This window comes from Pipra filicauda, unplaced genomic scaffold (genome assembly GCF_003945595.2).
Source record: "Pipra filicauda isolate LSUMZ 115617 unplaced genomic scaffold, ASM394559v2 scaffold135_size2527700_pilon, whole genome shotgun sequence".
Lineage (NCBI taxonomy): Eukaryota > Metazoa > Chordata > Aves > Passeriformes > Pipridae > Pipra > Pipra filicauda.
The window spans coordinates 1,214,387-1,238,579 of NW_024103829.1; the positions used below are offsets into that span (position 1 = coordinate 1,214,387).

Here is a 24,193-nt window from a genome sequence, read left to right on the forward strand (position 1 = left end):
ATTACTATTTTTTTCTGAGCAAGGGTGGAAGGCAAAGAAAAATACTGTTTGTTGGGAAGGTTAAAGATGTAGGGTGTAGGATAAGCAGCCCGCAAGTTCTTTCTCTGCTCATTTCTGAGAATGGCATTTCTTTATTTTGAAAGGTGAATTCTGACATAGTGATATAAAGGAATGAGATCACATCTCAATCTATTTTATTTCCTCCAGAATGTTACAGAGCAAAGCATCAGCTGTCTTGGTTCTTGTAGACCTCAGTGGTACACACCAATGTTTTTATACCTTACTTTCTTTCAGAGGGCTTTTTGGGCCCTCTGTGGTATCATATTTTAGCTTTCTTGAATATCTGTAAGAAGATTTTGGTACAGAAACTACACTGAAACTAATGACCCAATATACCTGTGGCTGAAGAGCACAGCTGAATTTATAATTATTTGCAGAAAACAATTTCCTACTAACCAGGACCAGACTTACTGAAAATCCATTTAAAGTACAGTCAATTACTCAAGGCGGAGACTTGGAAAGTTTTATAAACAGCTTCAGCAGAATTTATAGGAAATATACTTTAGTCAGGAGAAAAGGCATCTTCTTAAACAGAAAAGCAGGCAGTTTTCACCACACTACACAAAACCAGACCATTCCTATGTAATATATAGATGAAGGAACTTGAATCTTATACGTCTGGCATTGGAAAAACACAAATGAAGTGTAGTGTGAATTGGGGACAGAAGGAGAGGGAAGTAGTCACATAATAATACTGCATTTTGATGGAAACTGTGAAATAAAGAGTTTCCTTTGTAATTGCTACTTCTAATAACCAATTAAAAATGTATGATTTTTACAAGTCAGAACTGTTGTAACTGCAATTTTAATTTGCAAAGCCCTTATCATACATAGCACGATAGCATGACATAATTTAGATCTACATTTTCCATTCTCTGTAGAAAAAATACAATTTCAAAGAAGTTACTGTAGAAAATGATGAACAACAGATGATTAGAATGTAGTGTGAAGGAGTTCTTGGAGATAAGATTATGAGTTAAAGCAAAGGTCCATGTAAGCAAATAGATACTTTAAGAGGTAGTGAATTAAGATATTGATATAGTTGAGAAGAAATACTTACACTCTCAGCAGTTTCACTGCCTCCTATGGAAGGCGAATCCTGTAAAATAATGAAAAAAAACATTTACTTTCATATAAAAAGGACTCTCACATGTTCTAAATTATGGAGAATATAAAATAAAAGAATAAAAATAACAAACCGCTTAGAATCTTCAATTTTACCTAAAGCAGCGAATGTGCAAGAAAAGAAAAAAATATGTAACTTCACCTGTTGCTTAAACGGAAGAGGCTGGGGGAAAAAACCCTCCTTGCAAACATACGTTTTTATAAGGAAAAATTTTAGATAAAGTTCATTTGCAAAGTTAATAATTCTTTATATTCAGAAATCCCATTATCTGTACTTTCAACAGGTTCTGCATAAGTAAAGTATGTAAACTAAATGCACAAAATGTTTTCCTTTTGAATGAGCTAATGCATAAACAATAAATTAGTTAAAGCATTGAACAGTCACAGGGCACAGTTAGTGGGCTTCCCTCCATTTGAGTTGTAAAAGGGTGAATTAAAGAGGACCAAAAGATAAAATGGCATTTCTGTGGTCATGGTCACTTAAAAATAACTGAAACCTAGAACCCAGTGCACAGAAGAACCAACAGAGCAATCTTAAGCTTTTGGCGTAGGAGACAAATAACAATTACCTGGCCATAGGACTCAGCACCACTATATGCGGAAGATCCACCCTGTTCAGGAAACATAAACAATTCTCATACAGCAAACAGAATAATTCTCATATTTGGAACAGACTTTTTTTTTGGACACTAACTGTAGGGATCTCCTTCTGGGAAGATTTAAAAAGTATGATTATTTACCTAGTTATAAGAATGGCTCTTGAGTAACTCATAATTATGTCCCTGTAAAACACTAATTTAACCTATTTTTTAACTCAAATTCTAATTCCACTTTTGAAGGGACCTTCATCTTGCAGGTGATTCAAAGCTAGCATTGTTGACAAGAACAAACCTTAAAGATTGGAGGCACCCCACTTTTTACTCCCTTATAAACTTCTAACTAAGTAGCCTGGAAGTATATACAAATCCACTCACTCCTCAAAGAAAAAGCCCACTTTCATTAAAATATAGCGAGAGCCAAAATACAGAATATAGCTGTATATTTGACCCAGGCTATTTGCCCCCAGCACCCTCTATACAAAGAGAAAAAAAGAGTATTTACCTGACCATAGGATTCACTGCTACCATCATAAACAGAAGACCCTCCCTGTAAAGAAAATAAAAGAAGTTGATTAATTTGGTTCCCTCAAGAAAGTGTTTTCTGTCTTTCAAACACAGAATAGGAATGAAAATAAAAGAACTCTGTTATCTCTACAAACAAGAAAGAACACCTACCTGTCCATAAGATCCACCAGGATAGTAGGAAGACCCTCCCTGCACAGAAAACACAGAAATTTACTGGTTTGTAGTTGAATTGTTCTCTCAAGGAATACTTTTACACTGCTCCTGTGAAGACACAGTGACCCGAATATTTACCTGGTTACCAGAGTAAGAACTGTGGGAAGAACCTGGGCCGCCCTAGAAGAAAAACACAAACCAGTTATTTTCTCACAGACAAGAGTTTAAATACCTGCCTATCCAGTTCTCTCTTTACACTCTTTCTCCCAATTTTGAGCTAATTTCTATGTACCTGAATACAGGTACTGTTAAACTAGAAGAAATCTTCTGGTGGCAACTTTCTTAGCCTGCTGAAATTTGTATTCTGTAAGGAAGCTGCAGATACCAGTCTGTACTGTTCTCTATCAAACTTCACACCTCTAGCTTACACCAGGGTTAAGTTTTCTGCTCTAAGGGACAACAGTCAGATCTCTAATTATGGCATGTCATAGCACCCACAATACTGGGAGTGATGGAGCCAGGAGGATGGGAGTCTGTGTTATCCTGGTAAGGGAGGAAGAACTACTACCTGTCCATAGGATCCTCCGGGATAGAAGAAAGGCCCTCCCTGTGCAGAAGACAGAATGGGTTACTGGTTTATATTTGGCTACTCCTTCGAGGGAAGGTTTTGGATGGAGCTTCTGAATAGGGCATTTTATCTGAATGTTTACCTGGTTACCAGAATATGTGCTGTGTGGATAACCTGGGGCTCCCTGAAATGAAAACACAGACTAGCTATTTTCTTGCAAACAGGATGGTGTAAATACCAATGTACCCAAGTCTCACTCTAGGGCAATACTGTTAAACCAGAAGGAACTTTTTATCACTGATCTTCTTATTTGGATGAAAGATTCTTCCATGAAAGTTGTAAATACAATTTAGTCTTTTCCTCTGATGGATTTCATGTTGTAAGTTACAAACAGTTGATTCATTTCTTGGGTGTTATATTTCACAACAGCCACTACACAGGGAACATAAGAATGAATATAAAAGAACTCTGTTATCTCTACAAAGAACACCTACCTGTCCGTAGGATCCACCAGGATAGTAGGAAGACCCTCCCTGCACAGAAAACACAGAAATTTACTGGTTTGAATTGTTCTTTCAAGGAATACTTTTACACTGCTCCTGTGAAGACACAGTGACCCGAATATTTACCTGGTTACCAGAGTAAGAACTGTGGGAAGAACCTGGGCCACCCTAGAAGAAAAACACAAACCAGTTATTTTCTCACAGACAAGAGTTTAAATACCTGCCTATCCAGTTCTCTCTTTACACTCTTTCTCCCAATTTTGAGCTAATTTCTATGTACCTGAACACAGGTACTGTTAAACTAGAAGAAATCTTCTGGTGGCAACTTTCTTAGCCTGCTGAAATTTGTATTCTGTAAGGAAGCTGCAGATACCAGTCTGTACTGTTCTCTATCAAACTTCACACCTCTAGCTTACACCAGGGTTAAGTTTTCTGCTCTAAGGGACAACAGTCAGATCTCTAATTATGGCATGTCATAGCACCCACAATACTGGGAGTGATGGAGCCAGGAGGATGGGAGTCTGTGTTATCCTGGTAAGGGAGGAAGAACTACTACCTGTCCATAGGATCCTCCGGGATAGAAGAAAGGCCCTCCCTGTGCAGAAGACAGAATGGGTTACTGGTTTATATTTGGCTACTCCTTCGAGGGAAGGTTTTGGATGGAACTTCTGAACAGGGCATTTTATCTGAATGTTTACCTGGTTACCAGAATATGTGCTGTGTGGATAACCTGGGGCTCCCTGAAATGAAAACACAGACTAGCTATTTTCTTGCAAGCAGACATTTACATGAGTCCATTCTGAATTTCTGTTCTTTCAAATAAAGCTTTTGAGGACATTACCGCAAACATTAAAAGAGAATGCTGGGGGGGTTGGAGATTGTTAGAGATCAGGAAAACTTTAGCAGGTTCTGATTTTTTCTCTTCAGGTTAAAAGATCTGAAAGTAGCAGTAACATTTAATTTTACTCTTTCTAATCACAGAATCTAATGTCATACCTTGCAGACTCTGTTGTTATAGATGATCATGATAATGATGGTCTTTTTAAAAATTGCCAGAACACTGAACTTCCAAAGTGTAAATAGTGTTTAGGAGAGCTCACCACTTATGAGAGAAGACTATTTACCAGTCCATAGCATCCACTATTACTGTCACATCCCCTTCATATACAGAACAGGGGAAGTATTATTCTATGATTAGACTGCTTCCTCAGAGCAGTAGACTAAGGTCTTGCCTTTAGATGAAACTTAGAGAAAAAGCAGAATAATTGCAGTGTGAGACATTTGGGGATCCAGGATCCACATAAGGAAAACCATTTTTCTTTGAAAAAACTTTTTGCAGGAATTTTCCTCCTGTGCTGAAGAATCTTCAAGGAAGTAGATAACTCTTTTATGTAAGATTTATGAATGGTGGTTTATTTGTACATGTACATCTACCTATAGTTTGCTTTTTTATTCAGAAGAATGTACCTACCTATCACAGCTAATCTGTTTGCATGCTAATCTAAGGCACTGTAGCTGCCACATGTAGAGGGCCCTGGACAGAAAATGAAGATAGCTCTGTTTTTTAATTCAGTCTATTCCTTGCAAAGATTGCTGGATTTTACTGTTGGATGAAAGCAAAGATCAAGTCTATTGCTATCTAGTTCATCATAAATTAATTTGATCAGCTGACAAATCTGCAAACTGGAAAACAACCTCTTGTGAATCAAAGTGGACACATCTGCACAGAGAGTTGATTTTCTGTATCCAATTTCGATGTCTTCTTTTCTTCATGTTGAAAATTTTTGTTGATAGCAACTAAATACATACACTCTCATCTCCCCAATCAAGATGTGGTGGATTCCTGTTACAAACTAAGTCCTTTTTTGCAACAATTAAAGCATGTTAAGAAAAGGGCTCATCAGAATGAAAACTTGCATAAGGATGTCCATCTTTTTCCTTGTAAATGGATTTGTTGATATAGATTTACAATCACATGACAAATAAAGGTTTTTCCTCAACTAGGTTTCAATAGTAGTTATCTTAAATAGACTAGTTTATATTTTAAAACATACAGGTCATGATTACTGCTCACCCTAAATTAGGTGAAAGAGGTGGTATTCTACCTTACCAAAATGACTGCTCTTTATTTTAAGTTAATGAAGTTAAGTCCAGGAAGCAGTAATTTTTTTATACTGTTAGTTTGTTTAAATAGCATGGGGGGTTTTTAATAGAAAGAATAATCCGCAAAATAATTCCCATTGAAATTGAAAACTAAAAAAAAAAATATTACACCATTCAAATGGTTTTATGGAAATACAGCTTCAGTAAAAGGTTCACAATAAGTATTCTGGTAGAAGAAAGGTGACTTTAAAATCCAAGTTCATCTGTCTTTGCCAGGTGAAGCCAGAAGCCTGGTAAAATTACTCTATAATGTCTAGGTAAGCACATTCCTTGGCCTTTTTCCCAGCACAGGGGCATTGCCTAAGAGAAAAGTTTATCCAGTGCAAGTGGCAATGAAATTGCAGTGATTGTCTTTATGGGAAAGAACAGTTTAAATGTTGATTTAAGAAACTAAATTTTGAAACATTTATAGATTTTGATGTTTTAGTCACAGTATTTTATTGCACCAGTTAAAAAGACAAGGAAACTAACCTGGATGCAATTAAATTGATTAAATTAAATTCTGTGGTTACTATAAGGGATAATGACTGTTTTTTGAAAGTAATGAATAATTAGCACATAACAGTCAAGTGACAGAGCATCTGGATCACCAAGCACAGGTACAGGAAGTTAGTGGCTGAATAGTAACTATGCAGCTCAAGTAAAGTGGAATTCATTCTTCCGTTTCATTGTATGTAGTTTACCCATACTAAGGAAATGAACATTAATGTTTAGTGTTAACCAAGTGTCCATATATACTAGATGATTAATTCAAGATACTCCATTATGTAGATCGAAGTATAAACCCAGAAAAATAATTACCTGTCTATGACCACTGCTTCCATCAGGACAAATGCAACCACCCTATAAATTTTTAAAAAAGGAAACAATCATTGCTTTGTGGAAATTTAAAATAAATTCTTATTTCATATGTGAAACTGTTTAGGGGAAGAAAGACTGTGGGGTTACAGAGTACCTGTGACCTTTCCTACACCTAGAACAAATGAGTTTAGCTCTGAATAGTTAATGTTTGCTTTGAAAGTTGGACTGATAGTACATCTCTTGGTGCTGTGTCTCAGGGACAGATGCTCAGCAAGACAGAAGTATCAAGTAGTCCAAGAGTGCAGAGAATCACCATTGTGCTCTCACCAATAAAACATACATGAAATTGAAACAGTGTTGAAAAGTGACTTCAGAGAGCCATTTCTGATAAATTTAATCTGAACAGTCACTTCATTTACAATTTAATGCATAACATGACCAATCCTCCATGCAAAGGTACTTCACTTAAACTCTGATTCCTGAATTTAATTAGTTTAATTACCAGGAAGCAATCTGGACAAGACTAGTTAAAAATAAAGACAATCCTGACCTGATTACTTGATCCACCACTGGTTGCAATAAATGATCCACCCTTTGAAGAAAACAATTACATTTTATCAAAGCATTTTATCAGAACCTGAATTATAAAATTATGTAGTGAGAAGTAAGGTGACAAACTCTTTCTACTACTTTCCTGCATGAACAAGCACTATCTGTTGAATTATTGTGAAAACATAGATTTGGATGAAACCTAATTAATGATACCATACACAGGGAATTGGTATCAGAAAAACTAATTAAGAAAACAGTTATTTTCTGGAGCTTATAAATCTGACTGCACTATTGAATTAGATTGCAAACTCTCTTGAGACAGAAGACTGTGCTAGTGTTAAATCTGCATAATGTGGCATGTAGCAGGATTCAGGATCTCTGGGAAGCTGATGCTTTAATAAAAACAGAATCAAGTGCCACTCTGGATCATTTAAATTTCACAAAATTCTCTAACATATACAGTGCTGTATCAGTACATGATCCTATAGAATATGAAAGTTGGTTCTACTTTAGTAACAGAAGTACCTAACCCCTAAGATGTACCTACTTACCAAATTTAAAATGAAAAAATTATATATCTGGCCATTACCATCACTAGAGCAGGACTGTTTCCAAAAAAAAAGATTCTAAACCTATTTTTTTGGTGTTTTGCAAATGACTTTTACAAAATGTTACGTAAAGAAACACCTGTGATGGTTACCTGCTTAATGGAGAGAAGGAACAGAACAGACTCTGTATTCTGGGCCCATTTACAACTGCGCAAAGTTATAACGTTATAGGGAAAACGCTGCCAATTCAAAATAGCATCCTTCAGCACAGAAGGATTAGTGGAACCTAACTTTCAGAATGAATTATAATTTATCAGAAAGCTCCTTGCAATGATATCATGCACCTGACACTATGTTATTACCTGGACATCAGTGTGGCTGCTGTTTGAAGGAGAAGATGCATTCTGCGAAGAAATAAAAAATGACACATTTTTCAGTAAGGGTAATATAGTGCTATTGGGAGAGAACTACCTAACCCTAAACAGAATTCTCTGTTGTGGAAACTAGATCCTTCTTTTTGTAGGTAATACAGCAAGGAGCTATAACACAAGCAGTAGTTCAGAAAAGGTGACAAGAATGGTTTACCTGGACATCATAGGCTCTTCTGCTTAAAGCGTGTGATGTATCCTGTAAAAAACAGGAATATCTGCTATTAGGAGATTAAAACTCTCTGATCTGTGATAGACCTTCTTTTTCCCCCCCTGTATTTATTTAAAACAGCTGCAGACCCTTTATTATATACATTGAGTAGGAAAGGCTTATTATAAAATAAAAGGTTATTTGCACGTAATTTTTATAGGCTATTGCTGAGTCTGACTTGAAGCTATACAATACACATGCCCGTATCCCCTCCACAGCCTGCTGAGCACAGTAAATTGCCAAACATTATTCTTTCTTACTTCATTATTCTATCTCTTTTCAGCTAAAATTTTAGCTGTCCTTTGTATGATACTCATTTAATTTTAACTTTAGCTTGGACTAACTCTGTGCTTAATGAAGAACAGGAATTTCAGCTGCCCTCTACTTCAAAGCATGATTTGCATGTCTTTTTTTCATCTATATATTTCCTTTAAAGAAATCCGTGCAAAGAGCAAATAGTTAAGTAACTTTATTTTAATTTTTCCTTAAATAGAAGAATATTAATTAGGGCAACATATTTACAGGGAAATTAGGCATAATTAGGATAAGTTAGGGCTAAAATCCTACAAGTAGTCAGAAAAGAAAAGAAAAAAAAGTTACTTACTCGGGCAACAAGAACTTTCTTCTTTGCACAACCAGAACCCTGTAGAGGAGCCAAAAGATTGTTACTACTTTAGAGGTGGAGTTATCTGCACTAAGTACTTTAGCAAAAATCTACTACTTGTCAAGGTCGCATATTCTGGAAAAGGAAAATGTCTGGAGATTTCATTTTAATATCATTAAGGGTCTTAAAAAGCATATTCTTTGTTTGTTTTCCCTTGTTTTTTTTGTTTTTGTTTGCTTGTTTGCTTGGTTGTTGTTTTTTTTTAGAATTCCCTATCCTTTGTTATAACCAAGGGAATACTAGCATCTTTTGTGAACCAAGGAGGAAGTGATGAGGCCCCTAAACAAGGCTTGCTGCTGAAGGATTTTTTTTTTCAGAACCTTTTGCATTCAAGGTAAATATAAGCGAAAACAAAGGATGTTTCAGAAGACCTCCTTTTACTTCCTAGAATACATGTTTGGTGCAGTACTAAAGTAGTAGAGAGAAAAATGGGGAAAACAATGAAGCAGTACAGTGTAAGGCTGACAACTGAAGAGAAGGCAAGTAGCTGATGACAGGAGGTTACTCTAGATGGCAGTAAAACAAAAGGAGGCTGTGACATAAAAAAAGCTTTTCTATGAACTGAAAAAAGTAGGGGAAAATGTATTTTATTTACACAACAATATATTTGCTTGGTCACAATCTATCCATGTTAATCACAGTTTCTGCTTGTAGGACAGATGGAAAGTCTTGACAGAGAGACTATTACCAGGGACAAATGTTACTTTACAACAATAGCATAAAGGAGAGTTTAAATTTGAACAGGTGAAAAAAGCTTGAGGTAAGGTACATGCCTCATGTACATAGGTGGTTAATTCCCAAAAAAACTATACAGTCAAAGTGCATATACTATGAAGAAAATATATCAGTATATATTCTGTATTGTGCAGTTTTTAATAATTGTGCAACAACCTTGAGTACAGAGAAATAATTAACTTTTTGAAGGGTATTATAAAACAATCATGCACTACAGTTAGAAGTCCGTGGGTCTAATACAGAAGTGTTCAGTTACTAACACTGTCATTAATCACAAGAACTTGAATATTACAGAAGAAACAAAGTACTTACCCGACTCTTGGCACTGTAAGTAGTGTCATTCTGGAAAAGAATAAATTACTCCCTTTTTAAAGAATTATTTAAATACAGTAAGCTTACAGAAAACTAATTTTTTCCGAAACAGCATACGGACATATTCCACTTGTTGCTCACATTCTCCACAGCCTTGCCTAAATTAGTTTGAAATCCTATAATTACAATCTGAAAAACATTTTAATAGCAGCTTTAGATTGGTAGAAATGCAACATGAAAAGCAGTGGAATATCCATAATTTCTTCTTTCATTCATTGTATGTATTTAAATATTTTCTTTTAGATTTTCTTTTTTTTTGAAAATTACTGTAAAAGGTATCTTTACCTTTTGGGGAAAATCTTCTGTTACTGCAAAGCCATTGAAATACTTTTATCCATATTTCATTTTATCAAGTTAAGTGCATTTAAAAACACAAACCATATCTGTAACTACATATTTGACAACTTTCACCAAGAAAAATGCAGTTGCTGAAACAGCTATTAGTGTGGGAACTCGGCATTCTTTCTGGATCATTCTGCTCAAACGACTGCATCTAGCAGTGCAATATTTTCTCATCTACACAAAAAATGTTGTGATGAAAATATATTAGAGAAAACATACTCACATCATCACAAGCATTGGGATTATCATCTGGGGAATATTGTGAATCCTAGAAAAACAGCAGATACCAGTTATTTCCTCACAAAATGGGTTGTTAACAATACACTTTGATACTGTACTCTGTAAGACAGAAGAGATGCTTATGCAAAGGAAAAGCTGAGTTAAATTAAATTAAGATCTATGTAAGAAAAAAAAAAAGAGCCAAATCCATAGCTGCAATAGTTGCTTACAGAGAATGTTCCAATCTTCAGTAAAGAAAAAAACACCCAAACCCAACCCAAAACACGAAGAGCAGAGAAAAAATTATGGTTTATTACATCTTTGAGAAAGATGATGCAGGGACTACAAATAATGTGTAACTAGGAGAAAGAAAGAACTAGTTACCTGATTATCATAATAGGTGTCTGAGGAGGATGATCCACCCTTTAAAACAAACAAATCAACCAAAATCAGGATGTAGAAACCTGATTTTGAGCAGACACTAAAGCTTATATGAAGTGATGTGTAAGTAGGGAAATAGAATACTACTTACTTGGCCACCACCATAGTTTTGTGAGTAGGATCCATCCTATAAAAAAAATATAAACTCTACTTCAGAAGAAACTGTGATTTTCTTCAGGGACTGTAAAGCTGGAATAAACAATTGCCTAGGATTTCTCTGAACAAATACAACTTTTAAAATATCTGGATAACTTATCAAATATGATAAGAATTCTTACCAAGAGAAAATCAAGGTCTACCTACCTGGTTGCTACCATAATTTTGTGAGGATGATGATCCACTCTGCTAAGAAACAACAACAAAAAATAATTAGAATGAATATTACAATATTGCAGATTGGATACTGATCAACCATCATGGAAGGAAAAGCTCATAAAACCCCAGTGGGAGACAATAATAATCTAGTACTTACTTGGCTACCACCATAGTTTTGTGAGTATGATCCACCCTGTGAAAACAAAACAGCAAGAGTTAAAATTCTGGAGAGCTTAATTTTATCAGAATGCACAGAGCTGTCTTAGGGCGCTGAGTTCTTTCTATGTAAGTAGAATTTCAGGGCTGACAAAAAGTATGTTTGCAGGGAAAGAGTTACAGGCTGGAGATGGGGAGACCCCGCAAGTGTCTATACCCTCATAAGCAAGAAAACTATACGCTGAATTAGAAATGCTTAAAAACTTTTTACCAATGGGAAATAAAGAGCTGCCTACCTGACTACCCTGTGATCCACCCTGTGATCCACCCTGTAAATCAGACAAAAAATTATGCATGCTTTAGACACTTGCTGTTTGTATATGGAATATTTTTAATGAAAGTTATGATACTTGCTTAGGAAGAGTAAGAAGAAAGGGTAGATATGCAATATGGATATAATTTCTAATTTAGTAAGCACAGATTGCCAATAGCGCAAAGGTGAGATGAGAAATATATGAAAAATTCCCCTGGTAGCATTATTACACAGAAAGCTGTGAGCTGTGAAGTATCAGGGCCTCCAGGAATAGGTTTTATATAAAACACTCAGTATGTTTCAACGTGCCCCCTTTAGAAGAGGAATGTAACTTCTCCAAGTGTAATCAGAAAAGACATTTTTGGAAGTATTAGTGACAAAAGTGCATAATAAAAACAGTGAAATCCTGAGCTATTGAAGTGAGTGGGATCTTTGCCATTCACTAAAATTGGACTGAGGCTTCATTCAGAAGAGGCAAAGGAAAATGAAATAAAAAGTATTATCTTTCAATGTTCTAGCAGATTTTAGAACAAAATTTAAGCACCTTCTTTAGTCTTACAAAGGAATAGTTCCTCTTTACAAAGAAAAAATTGAAATGCTATTATAAAATAATTACATACCTATTTAATATATTATTCTTTCAAGTTATAGCAATGTATTAAATACAGTGCATTGTATACACTATACCAAAACATATTAATATATTTTAGCAACATCTATGTTGTTTGTATATTTATAAATATAGTATATATTTATAAAGCACAGTATTTATTGATACAATTATTTTATCTCATTTTTCTATTCCTTGTGAAAACTCAGAATCAAAAGAAGTATCAAAAATAAACAAGGAATCATCTATTGCTGTTTTCTTACTAATTTTCAACATGACAGAGATTACTTCTTTAAACATAGCTGACACCCTTTAGGATAGTGGTTTTTATAGTTCCAACATTGAACTTGGAACAAATACACATGTAGCTGTCTCTAGTTCCCTGCACAAACTGAATGAATTCTTAAGCCAGTTTGTTCCAGGAACCCCAAGTGGCAGTCCTAAAGTATTTTCTGACTTTTGACAGGAAAAGTCCACAGAGAGGCTGGTGAGCTCCAGCCCTGATTTAAGTTGTGCCACTTCAGCCACTCTGCAGTAGAGTTCTTCTTTCCAGAATCTGGCCTTAATGTCCTATAAAGCGAGACATTTCACAGGCATAATCCTAGGAAAAAGGGGGGAAAAAAGACTCCAAAGCCCCTGTGATACTCCTGTGTACAGGAAGATGGTGAGTTCTCATTCCTAACTTTTAAGATTATATAGATTTGTGCTACATGAATCTGAAGTTGTTGCTAATTGAGTTAGTGGCAAAACTAATTTTGGATGCATCTTAAAATAAGAGGAGAAAGAGCATTTACCTGGTGGCAGGGATTGCTATCATATGAAACACCCTGTTAAAAAAAAATAAACAAAAAGGTAAATGCCCAAATCTTCATTTTTCTTTCGAAGTAATTTGCTTTCTTAAAATTTCTTCTGTGAGAATTAATGTAACAAAACTCACCATAAAATTTTGCAGAGGGTGAGTTTAATTTTATTTAGTCCTTTAAATGTGTGGCTTTACCCTCTGTCACTCCCATACCCACATACTCACAAGGATCAAGACACATGCACGCAGGTGATCAAAGGAGGAGTTCTTGTGAGCCACAAGGAAAGAAAGATAGGCTGGCAATTGATGTCTCTCTGTATCACCCTAGTTCCTCTTGTTTGGTAAAGATTAACTGTTGGTGGGGTTTTTTAGGAATCAACTGTTACTGATGGGTGACTATCTATCTCTGTTGTGACCGTTTATCTCAGTGTGACCATCTATCACTTGCTAGATTCACCCACTGTAGATGTTAGGCAAGGCTGCTGCTCAATGCATTTTATTTCCTGTTTTGGGTATATTTTGGCTACAGCCAGTCTTCCTGTTGGGATAACAGGATGAGAAACAGTACACAGAAAGAGTTCTACCCTGGCTGTCGCACTCCCATTATCACAGCACAGATAAGTCAAGAGCTGTGTCACAGCTTAGGTCGAAGGAACACATTTTTCAGTGTTTATCAGTTTGATTGCTGTTATCTGTGTCCATGTTGTATTGCTTCTTATGATGGTTTTCCATGCATTTCCATTCGTGCTTAACTTACACTGATCCTAATATTTCTGCTAAATACTTGTGAAAATGTCTGTATTTATACTTCTATTTAATTCTTGTTGCTTTCCTCAATATATTTATTTAACCATAGGTTTACTACATGACCTCATTCACGATCCATTCACCTGGGATCTCATCACTGAAGACATTGTCTTTACTGTTGTAGGCATACACAAGTTGAAATGGAACCAGGATGAAAATTACTAATTTAATTCCTGTTCTTCAGGAGCCACTCTCTAATCCTATTTTCTTCTACAGAAAATAAATGGAGCAACATCCAAAAATTCCCAAGGAAATACTTTATCTGTTTATTAAGTAGAGAGATTAATCACATTTCTGTCTTCAGTGTGTAACTCTAAATGGGAGAAGCATTTCATACCAGTTACAATGACAAACAATATCAGCCTTCCTTGATCTCTGTGCTAGATAAATCCATGAAACAATCAAAACAATTGATTGAAACTAACAAACATTATAGAACTTGTTGAAAAATCTGTCACTACTGGAAAGAAAGCTGGGTCTAGTTTTCAAATAGTTTGGAGAAAAAGGAACTTACTTGTCCACAACCGCTGCTGCCACTTGAAGAAGCTCCACCCTGCTTGGGAAAAAAAGAAGAGCAGCCTGTAATCCAAATATTCATTTTCATTCATTTTCTCCATTTCAAATACAGAAACAAATTTTCAAGTGCTTTAGATGCTCGACTGCTTAAAAGGTTGGGCATCTACATCCCTCTACATCCAACTGTGAATTTTCTGGTAAAGTATTTGTGTATGTTAAGACTATAGTGCATCAGAAAGCTGACACCTACATGCACTCCTTTCTACATGGGAAACAGCTGTTTCAGTGTGCCTATAATTGCCAGACTCATGAAAAAAATTCACAACTCTTATTTGTAATGGCTACTTACTATATTATTTTAAGAAATAAAGCACAGAATTCTCAATACATATATGGGAACATCACATACATGCTGTATAATGACTGGTGACAGACTGACACTTACCTGTCCATAGGAACTACCACCTTGAGGCTGGTAGCCCTGCAAGAAAGGCGAGAAGTCATTTACAAACAGAGCTACGTAGTCTCTTAGCAAAGATGCAACAGAATCATAGAATACCATAGAATACCAGAGAGAAAAGTCCAGTTCCAGTAAAAGTTCCTCTGTTCTTTTTTCTTTCATGGTATTTCAGTGGTACAGACCAAAATCAAGGATGACTCAGCAACACCAAGAAGGAAAAAGTCCCACTCACACCCCAAAGTCCATTTACAAGACAGGCTCCTACAGAAAAGCTTGGTGCATTTCAGCAAAAAAGCCTCACCTGGCCATAGGACTGGCTGCCTTGGGAACCCGTTATAAAAAGAGAAGGTATTTATCACCTGGACAAAGAGGTTTCTTTAAAGAGCATAACGTTTTTGACAATACAGCTGCACGTGGGGTTCTCAAAAAGCACAAAGGAGACAGAACAGTATGCTGGCAGCTGGGCTGCAGAAGCCATGACTCAAATTGAAGTGCAGACTGCCAAAGGAAATAACAGTCTCCAAAATCTGCCAGTCTTTCTGGTCACAGAGATATCAGTGAAGAACTTCCTACAGAATATTTAGTTTGCTTACCTGGCCATAGGAACTGCTGCTGCCCGAGAAACTTGGCCCACCCTAAGACAAGGACATAATTTGGTTACTTCCCTTTTGCTAAGGATCTCAGCCTGCACTGGGAAAAGCAAGCAACTACTTCCTAAAGCTGTGCAGGGCAGTATGAGGAGCAGGGCATGCTCCTGGCTCTTACGAGGATGTTGAGTGCCATGATTTCACACTGGATTTTCAGATAAATAAGTAGCACATTGATAAATTTTGAGTGTGAGTATGCACACTTTCAGAGCAAATGTGCTTTAAAGATCAAATTCTGAGGGATTCCTAAGTGCTTTTGCTGTGCCATGGCACTCCATTTCTCAAAGGCTACATTCTGACTGGTGACTGACTGACGCTTACCTGGCCATAGGAACTGCCACCTTGAGGTCTGTAGTCCTGTATGAAATGAATTATTGATTCATAATTACTGTATTTGTGAAGCAGATGCCCCTCTAGAGTTTGCCTCTTTGTGGGGTAAAAAAAGCCGGAATAAGACAGAGAATGTACAGACTCTGCTGCTTAACTAGAGTTATTTTGATACTTCTTATTCGGGATGAAGAGCTGTATTTATTGAATGAGAACTGTAGAGTAGTTTTACATGTGTCTCAGACAGGACTCGAGTTTTATGAAGGTTTTCCAGGAAGGCACGCAACATTTTCTTATTATGTTTATTTTGCCTGCCATTTATTGGACACTGGGCTTAGATGGCTAATGGTAGGTGAATACTGATTTCCTATCTTTGCATTTTTCATGGGCACCAGTTGCACAATGCCCTTCCTCCAGGGAAAATAAAGATGTAAAATAATTTTTAAAAATTAAGGAAGAATCTTAAAAAACATAGACTCATAAAATGTAAAAAAACCCAACGCAATTAAAATTAGCAGGTCAAGTGAATTAACCAGGGATGATAGTACTTTTTGAAAAACTCTCAATAATATAAAGTTACTGTGGGTATAATTTGCTGATGCAATCTGCCTTCAATATAATCTCATAAAAGAGCAGTTGTTTCATGTACATGTAGATATGTGCCACAGCTGTCTGGGACAGCTACAAAGACGGGGCATTACCAAATAGAATTAGAAGGATCTTGTTTATTTCTGCTATGTGTCATAAGAAATCTTAAAAAAAAATCATAGCTATTTCAGACCTGCTTTAAGTTACATAAAAACTGTAAAGGGAGGTAAATATTCATCATTTACAGGCTCTATGACCAAATATTCATGCAGCTGAGAACCTGTCTCAGTGTTCTTTAGTTCCTCAGCACTGTTTCTCTGTACTGAGAGCAAGAGACATAAAAGAATTGAATATAAATTTGTCTTGTACCATGAAGGTCAACTAGAATGGTAATAGCATCAAATAGACTGTTTCTACCATAAATTTTAAAGTTCCATACCCATGGAAAAGATAAGATAGCAGCACAAACCTATGATTTCTGCAGATATCCATGAAAAACAAAACTGTCGTTTTCACAACAAAAGTTTTGAAATAGATTCAGAGGGGTTTTTTTTTAAGAACTCAATATAAATTGAAAACAATATTTTAAGATTGGCCAAATTTTGCAGGGCCATGGCACTCCACTTTCTCAAGTGCTGTATTCTGACTGACACTTACCTGTCCATAGGAACTGCCACCTTGAGGCTGGTAGCTCTGCAAGAAAGGCGAGAAGTCATTTACAAACAGAGCTACGTAGTCTCTTAGCAAAGATGCAACAGAATCATAGAATACCAGAGAGAAAAGCCCAGTTCCAGTAAAAGTTCCTCTGTACTATGTTCTTTTTTCTTTCATGGTATTTCAGTGGTACAGACCAAAATCAAGGATGACTCGGCAACACCAAGAAGGAAAAAGTCCCACTCACACCCCAAAGTCCATTTACAAGACAGGCTCCTACAGAAAAGCTTGGTGCATTTCAGCAAAAAAGCCTCACCTGGCCATAGGACTGGCTGCCTTGGGAACCCGTTATAAAAAGAGAAGGTATTTATCACCTGGACAAAGAGGTTTCTTTAAAGAGCATAACGTTTTTGACAATACAGCTGCACGTGGGGTTCTCAAAAAACACAAAGGAGACAGAACAGTATGCTGGCAGCTGGGCTGCATATTGTCCTACACTCAGCAAAAGCCATGACTCAAATTGAAGTGCAGACTGCCAAAGGAAATAACAGTCTCCAAAATCTGCCAGTCTTTGGTCACAGAGATATCAGTGAAGAACTTCCTACAGAATATTTAGTTTGCTTACCTGGCCATAGGAACTGCTGCTGCCCGAGAAACTTGGCCCACCCTAAGACAAGGACATAATTTGGTTACTTCCCTTTTGCTAAGGATCTCAGCCTGCACTGGGAAAAGCAAGCAACTACTTCCTAAAGCTGTGCAGGGCAGTATGAGGAGCAGGACATGCTCCTGGCTCTCACAAGGATGCTGAGTGCCATGATTTCACATACTGGGATTCCAGATATATAAGTACCACGTGGATAAACACACACTTTCAGAGCAAATGTGCTTTAAAGATCAAATTCTGAGGGATTGCTAAGTGCATTTTCTGTGCCATGGCTCTCCTTTTCTCAAAGACTGCATTCTGACTGGTGACTGACTGATTCTTACCTGGCCATAGGAACTGCCACCTTGAGGTCTGTAGCCCTGTAAAAAAGCAAGAAGTCATTTGCAAACAGAGCTGTATACTCTTAGCAAAGATGCAACAGAAAGGCCTAATTCCAGTAAAAGTTCCTCTGTGCTATGTTCTTTTTTCCTTCATGGTATTTCAGTGGTACAAACCAAAATCAAGGATGACTCGGCAACACCAAGAAGGAAAAAGTCCCACTCACACCCCAAAGTCCATTTACAAGACAGGCTCCTACAGAAAAGCTTGGTGCATTTCAGCAAAAAAGCCTCACCTGGCCATAGGACTGGCTGCCTTGGGAACCCTTTGAAAGAAGAAAAGGTATTTATCACCTGGACAAAGAGGTTTCTTTAAAGAGCATAACATTTTTGACAATACAGCTGCATGTGGGGTTCTCAAAAAGCACAAAGGAGACAGAAGAGTATGCTGGCAGCTGGGCTGCAGATTGTCCTACTCTCAGCATAAGCCATGACAAACTGAGGTTCAAACTGCCAACCTTGAGCATTTTTGATGTTGAGTACTGACCTCCCTGTTGAACCGATCCTTACAAGTCATACCTACCCTTGTGAAATGTTTTTATGATTTCATGTAGTGCTACAGACAATATTGACAGGCATTTGCCTCCCTCCTACCCCCAGCTCCACAAAAGAAGGAAGTCTTAAAGAGCCTTCATACTTGAGTTCATACTATAATAGTCTCAAGTTTTAGTTTTCAACAATTTATGATGACATTAATGTTAGTATCTGTTGAATCCACACACTTGTTTTTCATAGAAGTAGCTTTATCTTCCTGGCTTTAAGTAATGCTGAAAAACACTGCACATCGGTCCACGATTATGATTCTTCAGCATTCTTGATATTGCTAAGCAACTACCCTTTATGTCTTTTGGAATTTGAGGTCTAATATACATAGGATCTACCAGTATGGGGTTGATGGTGTGGTAATGAGCCTAGTATCACTCTTCCTTAGTGCCATGACCTTTGTGCTCCTTTCAGAGAACACACTGAGTGGAATACAGTCATTTCAATTCAACCTATCACACAGAAAAATACATTTGTGAGCATTCTGAACAAATTAGTTGAACACCAACACCAGATGATAATTTTATGAACAAAAGTCAGAGAGATAGAAATATCTGCACCCTGTGAAATAAATTTTAAAATGCAGAAAATAATTTATTTCTGAGTTGTGCTGGCCCTGTTTCAGTGAAGTCTAGAGGAATATTTGTAGCCCCGTTTAAGTTCATTTACCGTGATATAAGTGCTGCTGCTGCTGCTGCTTTGCTGTCTTTGTCCACCCTACATGGGGAAAAAAAAGTTATTTATTTTTAAGAGGAATTATGTAATAAGACATTTCAAGAAGCAATTCCATCTTTTTATCTACTAGCTAGTTTGAAAGTCATAAAGAGTTCATTAGACCTTTTCTTATGCCATGCCATCTCCATGTGATACAAAATGTATATAAAGATCCTTCAAAAATAAAGTGCTAAAAGTATTTATACACTTTGATATCATGTTCTTAAAGAAAATTCATTGTATAACACATCATTGTGTCATATTGAGGTATTTCAAGTGAGTTTAAATAATTCTGGCCTTCAGTGGTACCACACAAATCATTAAAATCATATACATTTGTATTCATATTATGACTAAATTTTCATGACTAAGCACAACAAACTTCTGACAAAGGCTTTGTCAAAACATGAATTGAAAAAGCCATGGTTACAATTAAGCTAAAGGAAAAGTCAGTGCAGAAAATATTTTGATTCCCATGAAGTATGTGGATTATGAGTGGAATCAAATATAATTTATATCTACATATTGAAAACTCAACCTGTGTAATCAAAACACTGTACATTTAAATTCAGAAATAAAATAACAAGGAAATTTTATTCCTTTCTCTGCCAGCATTCATCACTACTCATGAAAGAACATAATACTATACATTTTGAAAGCAATGATTTTCAAAAGACAGATGTCATCTGGGATAACCTGGTACTGATCTTTCAGTGAAAGTGAGAATTTGCTGTAGTCTAACAGACTGGCATACGAAGGAAGGGAAGCCTAAACCATTAAGAGTTGGATATAAGTTAAAATTGCAAAGGACCCAGAAAAAAACCCAGTTGCAATGGTCTTTAATCAGCAACCAAGTAAGATATCAACTTTGCTGTAGTCACAAAAACACCCTACTCCACCACTGAAGTTATATCTAAATTATCCACACTTACTTGTTCTCTAAGAGGGGAATAATTACTTAGTTTACTGAGACAAAGCTTCATTTAAAACTCAAGTGTAATGGAGAAAGAATGTCTACCTGTACTATGATCCTTGTAGCAGAACTTCCCAAACTCTGAAAATAAAGTCCAGAAACAAAAAAAACATAATACAGTAAATTTAATTGCCTTGTTTAAATGCAATGCACTTGAACAGAAAATACCAAGTTTGTATATACCACTTAGTTTGTGAAAATAAAGGGAAAGGTCATATGTGTGATGTACTGAGTATCAGTTCTTAACACCCAGCATTAAACTAGTTTATTCTCAGCTCTGAAAGTTTGGGGAGGCAGATTGGCCCTACTACATAATTTTCTACACTTACATCTGCTTCTCTTACAACAGATATGGGGAGCAGCAGAGCACAGGCTATGCCCTCTCTGCACTAGCAGTCAGCTTGGCTCTTCCAAATGTGCTGAGTGAAGCTAAGATACCATCATCACTGCAGCTCTCTCACTGTCACCTGCATTGGACACACATCACCACACGTGCAAATCCAGTTCCTGATCCAGCCACTTGTTTGCTGAATTCTGGGGCATGAGGGACAAATGTGGAAGCGTAACACACACACACACACCATCGTGAGAAACTGGCTTGATTCCATAAGAACTGTAATATTAATATAGAAATAATAGGAAATAATAGGAAAAAGTGTGCTTACCTGGGGGAAGGTATGACGCTGCAAATGAAACAAAACAATTTTTACTTATTTTGCATGAGGGCTTGTCCAAACAGAACATTGCAGCAGAGAAAGGGAAAAAGGGCCCTTATCTTTTGGATGCAATACACAACCAAATGTCAAAGGATGATATAAAAAGGACAGCATAGAACAAATGCATCCTAATCTTCATTCAGTTAGAACAACATGTTCTATTACAAATTTAACACCGATGAGATATTACATCATACAAACTCATTTTAAACTCCTAAAAGCTAAACTTAGTTTTAACTGACTGTATGAGTTCCAAATAAGCAGAGTGGAAATTTAAGAGTGTAAAAATGAGAATGGAAGTGAATTTACAAAAGAAAATTGCAATAGAAATAGAAACTGTTCAGGAACACAGAGACTGAATGCACTGAGAGACCTGGAATCTGCAGCTAATCCAGTCCCTCTGCAAGCACTAACAGCAATCACAGAACCACGAGATTTGTACCTATCTTATAACTGGCTTTCCCTGAAGATAATTATGCACTTAGGGTAAACCCTGCCTGCCAGAGAATTGTCTCCATACACCAGGAGTTTTCAGAATTTCTTTCTGAAAATTAAAAATGTAGATATTTGAAAGCTTTTTGAGTCAGAATTCTCAGTATTGTAAAGAAAAACTGCTTACCACAGGTGGAAAAGGGTTGCTGTTGGCAACGACCACTACCTATAGAGAAATCAGAGGAAGCTGTTTACTCATCATAGTGTCTATTGTTAAATATGTTAGAAAAATGAAGAATACTGAAATCTCTATATTTACAAACTCCAATAATAATGCTATGAATGATCACTTTTATAAAAGAATTTAACACACATTACCAAGAAGAATATATATGTACACATGGTTTACATAAGAGTGTAAGGAAATAAAAGACTTGCTCCCAACCACATGACTCAGCTGTAGAGGCAGAAGCAGGATTTCATGTATTGTACCATATCCATTGGCCTATACTGTGTGTCTTTTTGATCTTCAGTGTTCCATCCCAAACTAGAAGATTAATTTATTTTGTCGTTATTCAATATTATGCTAAAAAAAAGACTTCATATTGAGTTTATTAAAAAAAAATTAAGCCAAATGCAGACACAATGAGGTGTTAATGTTTTCTCACTAAAGCTCTCCCCACCCTTTTTTTTTTTCAAACTGAAAGCAGTTTGCATTACCCAGTGGTGTGAAAAGGAAAAGGAGAGTTAGTGCTCTCAGAAGTAAAGAATTCTAGTACAAAACAGGAAGAAGTATTAAAAAATAATTGAACAGTATGTTTTAAATTCTTAAAACAATGGTAAATTAAAATGAATAAAAACATCTGTGAGGACATGAGTTGGAACACTTTGTGTTTACTGAACACACCACAGTATTAGCACTGAGCTTCCTGGGGACTGAGAGAAAGAGTCCATTTAAATATAATTATGAGTCAAATTCAACAATAAAATGAATTCTATTGATCTGACTTTCTCTGAGCCACACTTATTTTCAACCCTCATAACTACGTAATCTATATACTTAAAATCCTAATTACATCACAATTGCTATCCTAACTTTTTAAAAAGAAACATGTATTTTATATACAATTGAATCAGCTATCAGCAAGAACCACCACAGCACAGCTAGTTAGTATAAGGTTTCTAAGTACCAAAACAAATCAAATCATATGAATCAATCTGGGTTAAAACCTTGAAAAATCCTAACTGAAGCAAAAGGAGTCGCGCCAAGTTATAACTGTAAGAGTTTTTCCCTTTGAAAAGGAGAGCTTACCTTCTTACTGGAATCAGAGCTGCTTGAAGGGACAGACTGTAAAGAATACAGAATCCATATTTTGCTTAGGTAAATGTATGGCACATTAACTACAGCACTATTTTTCACAAGAATGTTTTGCTAACATGATTCCCCTGAAGTACCAAACAAAATAAGATTCTGAAGAAAAATATGAATGTATTGGCAATTACTAAATGAACAACCAAAATAAATTAACTAGCTTTATTTTTTTTCTAAACACCCAATTATTTTGTTATTTTTACAGAGCACTGTATAAAAGCTGCAAATGTTTCATTTAACATCAAATTGGAAGTTTGTTTATAGTAAAAATAATCTATTGCTAGAAAAAAAAATTAAGCTCTTCTACCTTCATCAAAAAGGAAAACAACCCAAACTCCAGAACCCATCCCCTCAAAATTAAAAAAACAACAATTACAACAGTATCTGGGAAAAAATGAGATATGTCATCAGAAGATAAATGTTTTAAATGAAGCATAAAATAACGTGCAGTGAAGTTATCCATTTCATTAACTATTATGTACAATTGCATAGGCAAAAGCCAGAAAAAATAGTTTTAATTCTTAGTAACTATCAAAGAAAGTCACTGACTTCTGGAAAATCATAACAAAAGTAACTGTGTCCATTTTCAGAGTAAATACAATTGAGTTTCAGTGCAAAATAGGACTAAATAACTTCTAACAAAGTGGATATAACAACATACATCAAACATGTAACTCATCTGCTGAAGTTATTTTCAGATATTGTTACTGAACCATTTGAAGGCAGTTCATATTTATCCCCTTTCATAAGTTTAATTATTATTTGGTAAAAGTTGGGCATAACTGCTTAGCCCTGAATACCTTAGGAAATTGAAAACATGTTGGAAAACATGTAGTTACCTGGCCATAGGAAATGCCAGATGAAGATGCACTCTGAAATAAAAACATAGAACAGGTATTTATTTATATCATAATTTGTTAATTATATCTAGAAGTCATCCTTAGATGCACACTTCAAATGAAGCTGATTTTACCTATACTTGAAATAAATCTAGGGCAATAGTAGAGTATACTGAACTTGCTTAAAGATAACTGACGTAAAAATTTCCCAAACTGTACCATGGTCATAAGCTTACTGTTGCTCCATCAAAAATGCAGTTTACACTTACATATTAAACAAAGATAAAATATATTTAAAGTTTAGGAACTAATATAACTAATGATGTATCTAAAGTTGAGCATACGATTAAGCAGTTTCT

General features: G+C 36.0%; 1 protein-coding gene across 1 annotated transcript in view; it reads right to left on the minus strand.

Annotated features, from left to right (window-relative positions):
- LOC113998237 (hornerin-like) overlaps positions 1–22,124 on the minus strand; it is a 38,240-nt gene extending 16,116 nt beyond the window's left edge. Inside the window, exons 1-37 of the mRNA XM_039378364.1 lie at positions 22,116–22,124; positions 21,811–21,849; positions 21,141–21,158; positions 20,521–20,556; positions 19,458–19,505; positions 18,482–18,511; positions 18,192–18,227; positions 17,830–17,871; positions 17,208–17,243; positions 15,957–15,992; positions 15,582–15,623; positions 14,974–15,009; positions 14,527–14,565; positions 13,198–13,230; positions 11,777–11,809; positions 11,482–11,517; positions 11,313–11,354; positions 11,101–11,136; positions 10,953–10,991; positions 10,573–10,617; positions 9,948–9,977; positions 8,841–8,879; positions 8,183–8,224; positions 7,960–8,001; positions 7,048–7,089; positions 6,498–6,539; positions 4,232–4,273; positions 4,090–4,128; positions 3,660–3,701; positions 3,525–3,563; positions 3,173–3,214; positions 3,031–3,069; positions 2,601–2,642; positions 2,460–2,498; positions 2,287–2,331; positions 1,755–1,796; positions 1,121–1,159 (exon numbers count right to left, since the gene is read on the minus strand). Of these exons, the coding sequence (XP_039234298.1) occupies positions 1,121–1,159; positions 1,755–1,796; positions 2,287–2,331; positions 2,460–2,498; positions 2,601–2,642; positions 3,031–3,069; positions 3,173–3,214; positions 3,525–3,563; positions 3,660–3,701; positions 4,090–4,128; positions 4,232–4,273; positions 6,498–6,539; positions 7,048–7,089; positions 7,960–8,001; positions 8,183–8,224; positions 8,841–8,879; positions 9,948–9,977; positions 10,573–10,617; positions 10,953–10,991; positions 11,101–11,136; positions 11,313–11,354; positions 11,482–11,517; positions 11,777–11,809; positions 13,198–13,230; positions 14,527–14,565; positions 14,974–15,009; positions 15,582–15,623; positions 15,957–15,992; positions 17,208–17,243; positions 17,830–17,871; positions 18,192–18,227; positions 18,482–18,511; positions 19,458–19,505; positions 20,521–20,556; positions 21,141–21,158; positions 21,811–21,849; positions 22,116–22,124 (1,398 nt within the window). The remainder of the gene's footprint in view (positions 1–1,120; positions 1,160–1,754; positions 1,797–2,286; positions 2,332–2,459; positions 2,499–2,600; positions 2,643–3,030; positions 3,070–3,172; positions 3,215–3,524; positions 3,564–3,659; positions 3,702–4,089; positions 4,129–4,231; positions 4,274–6,497; positions 6,540–7,047; positions 7,090–7,959; positions 8,002–8,182; positions 8,225–8,840; positions 8,880–9,947; positions 9,978–10,572; positions 10,618–10,952; positions 10,992–11,100; positions 11,137–11,312; positions 11,355–11,481; positions 11,518–11,776; positions 11,810–13,197; positions 13,231–14,526; positions 14,566–14,973; positions 15,010–15,581; positions 15,624–15,956; positions 15,993–17,207; positions 17,244–17,829; positions 17,872–18,191; positions 18,228–18,481; positions 18,512–19,457; positions 19,506–20,520; positions 20,557–21,140; positions 21,159–21,810; positions 21,850–22,115) is intronic.
- Between the last annotated feature and the right edge of the window lie 2,069 nt (positions 22,125–24,193).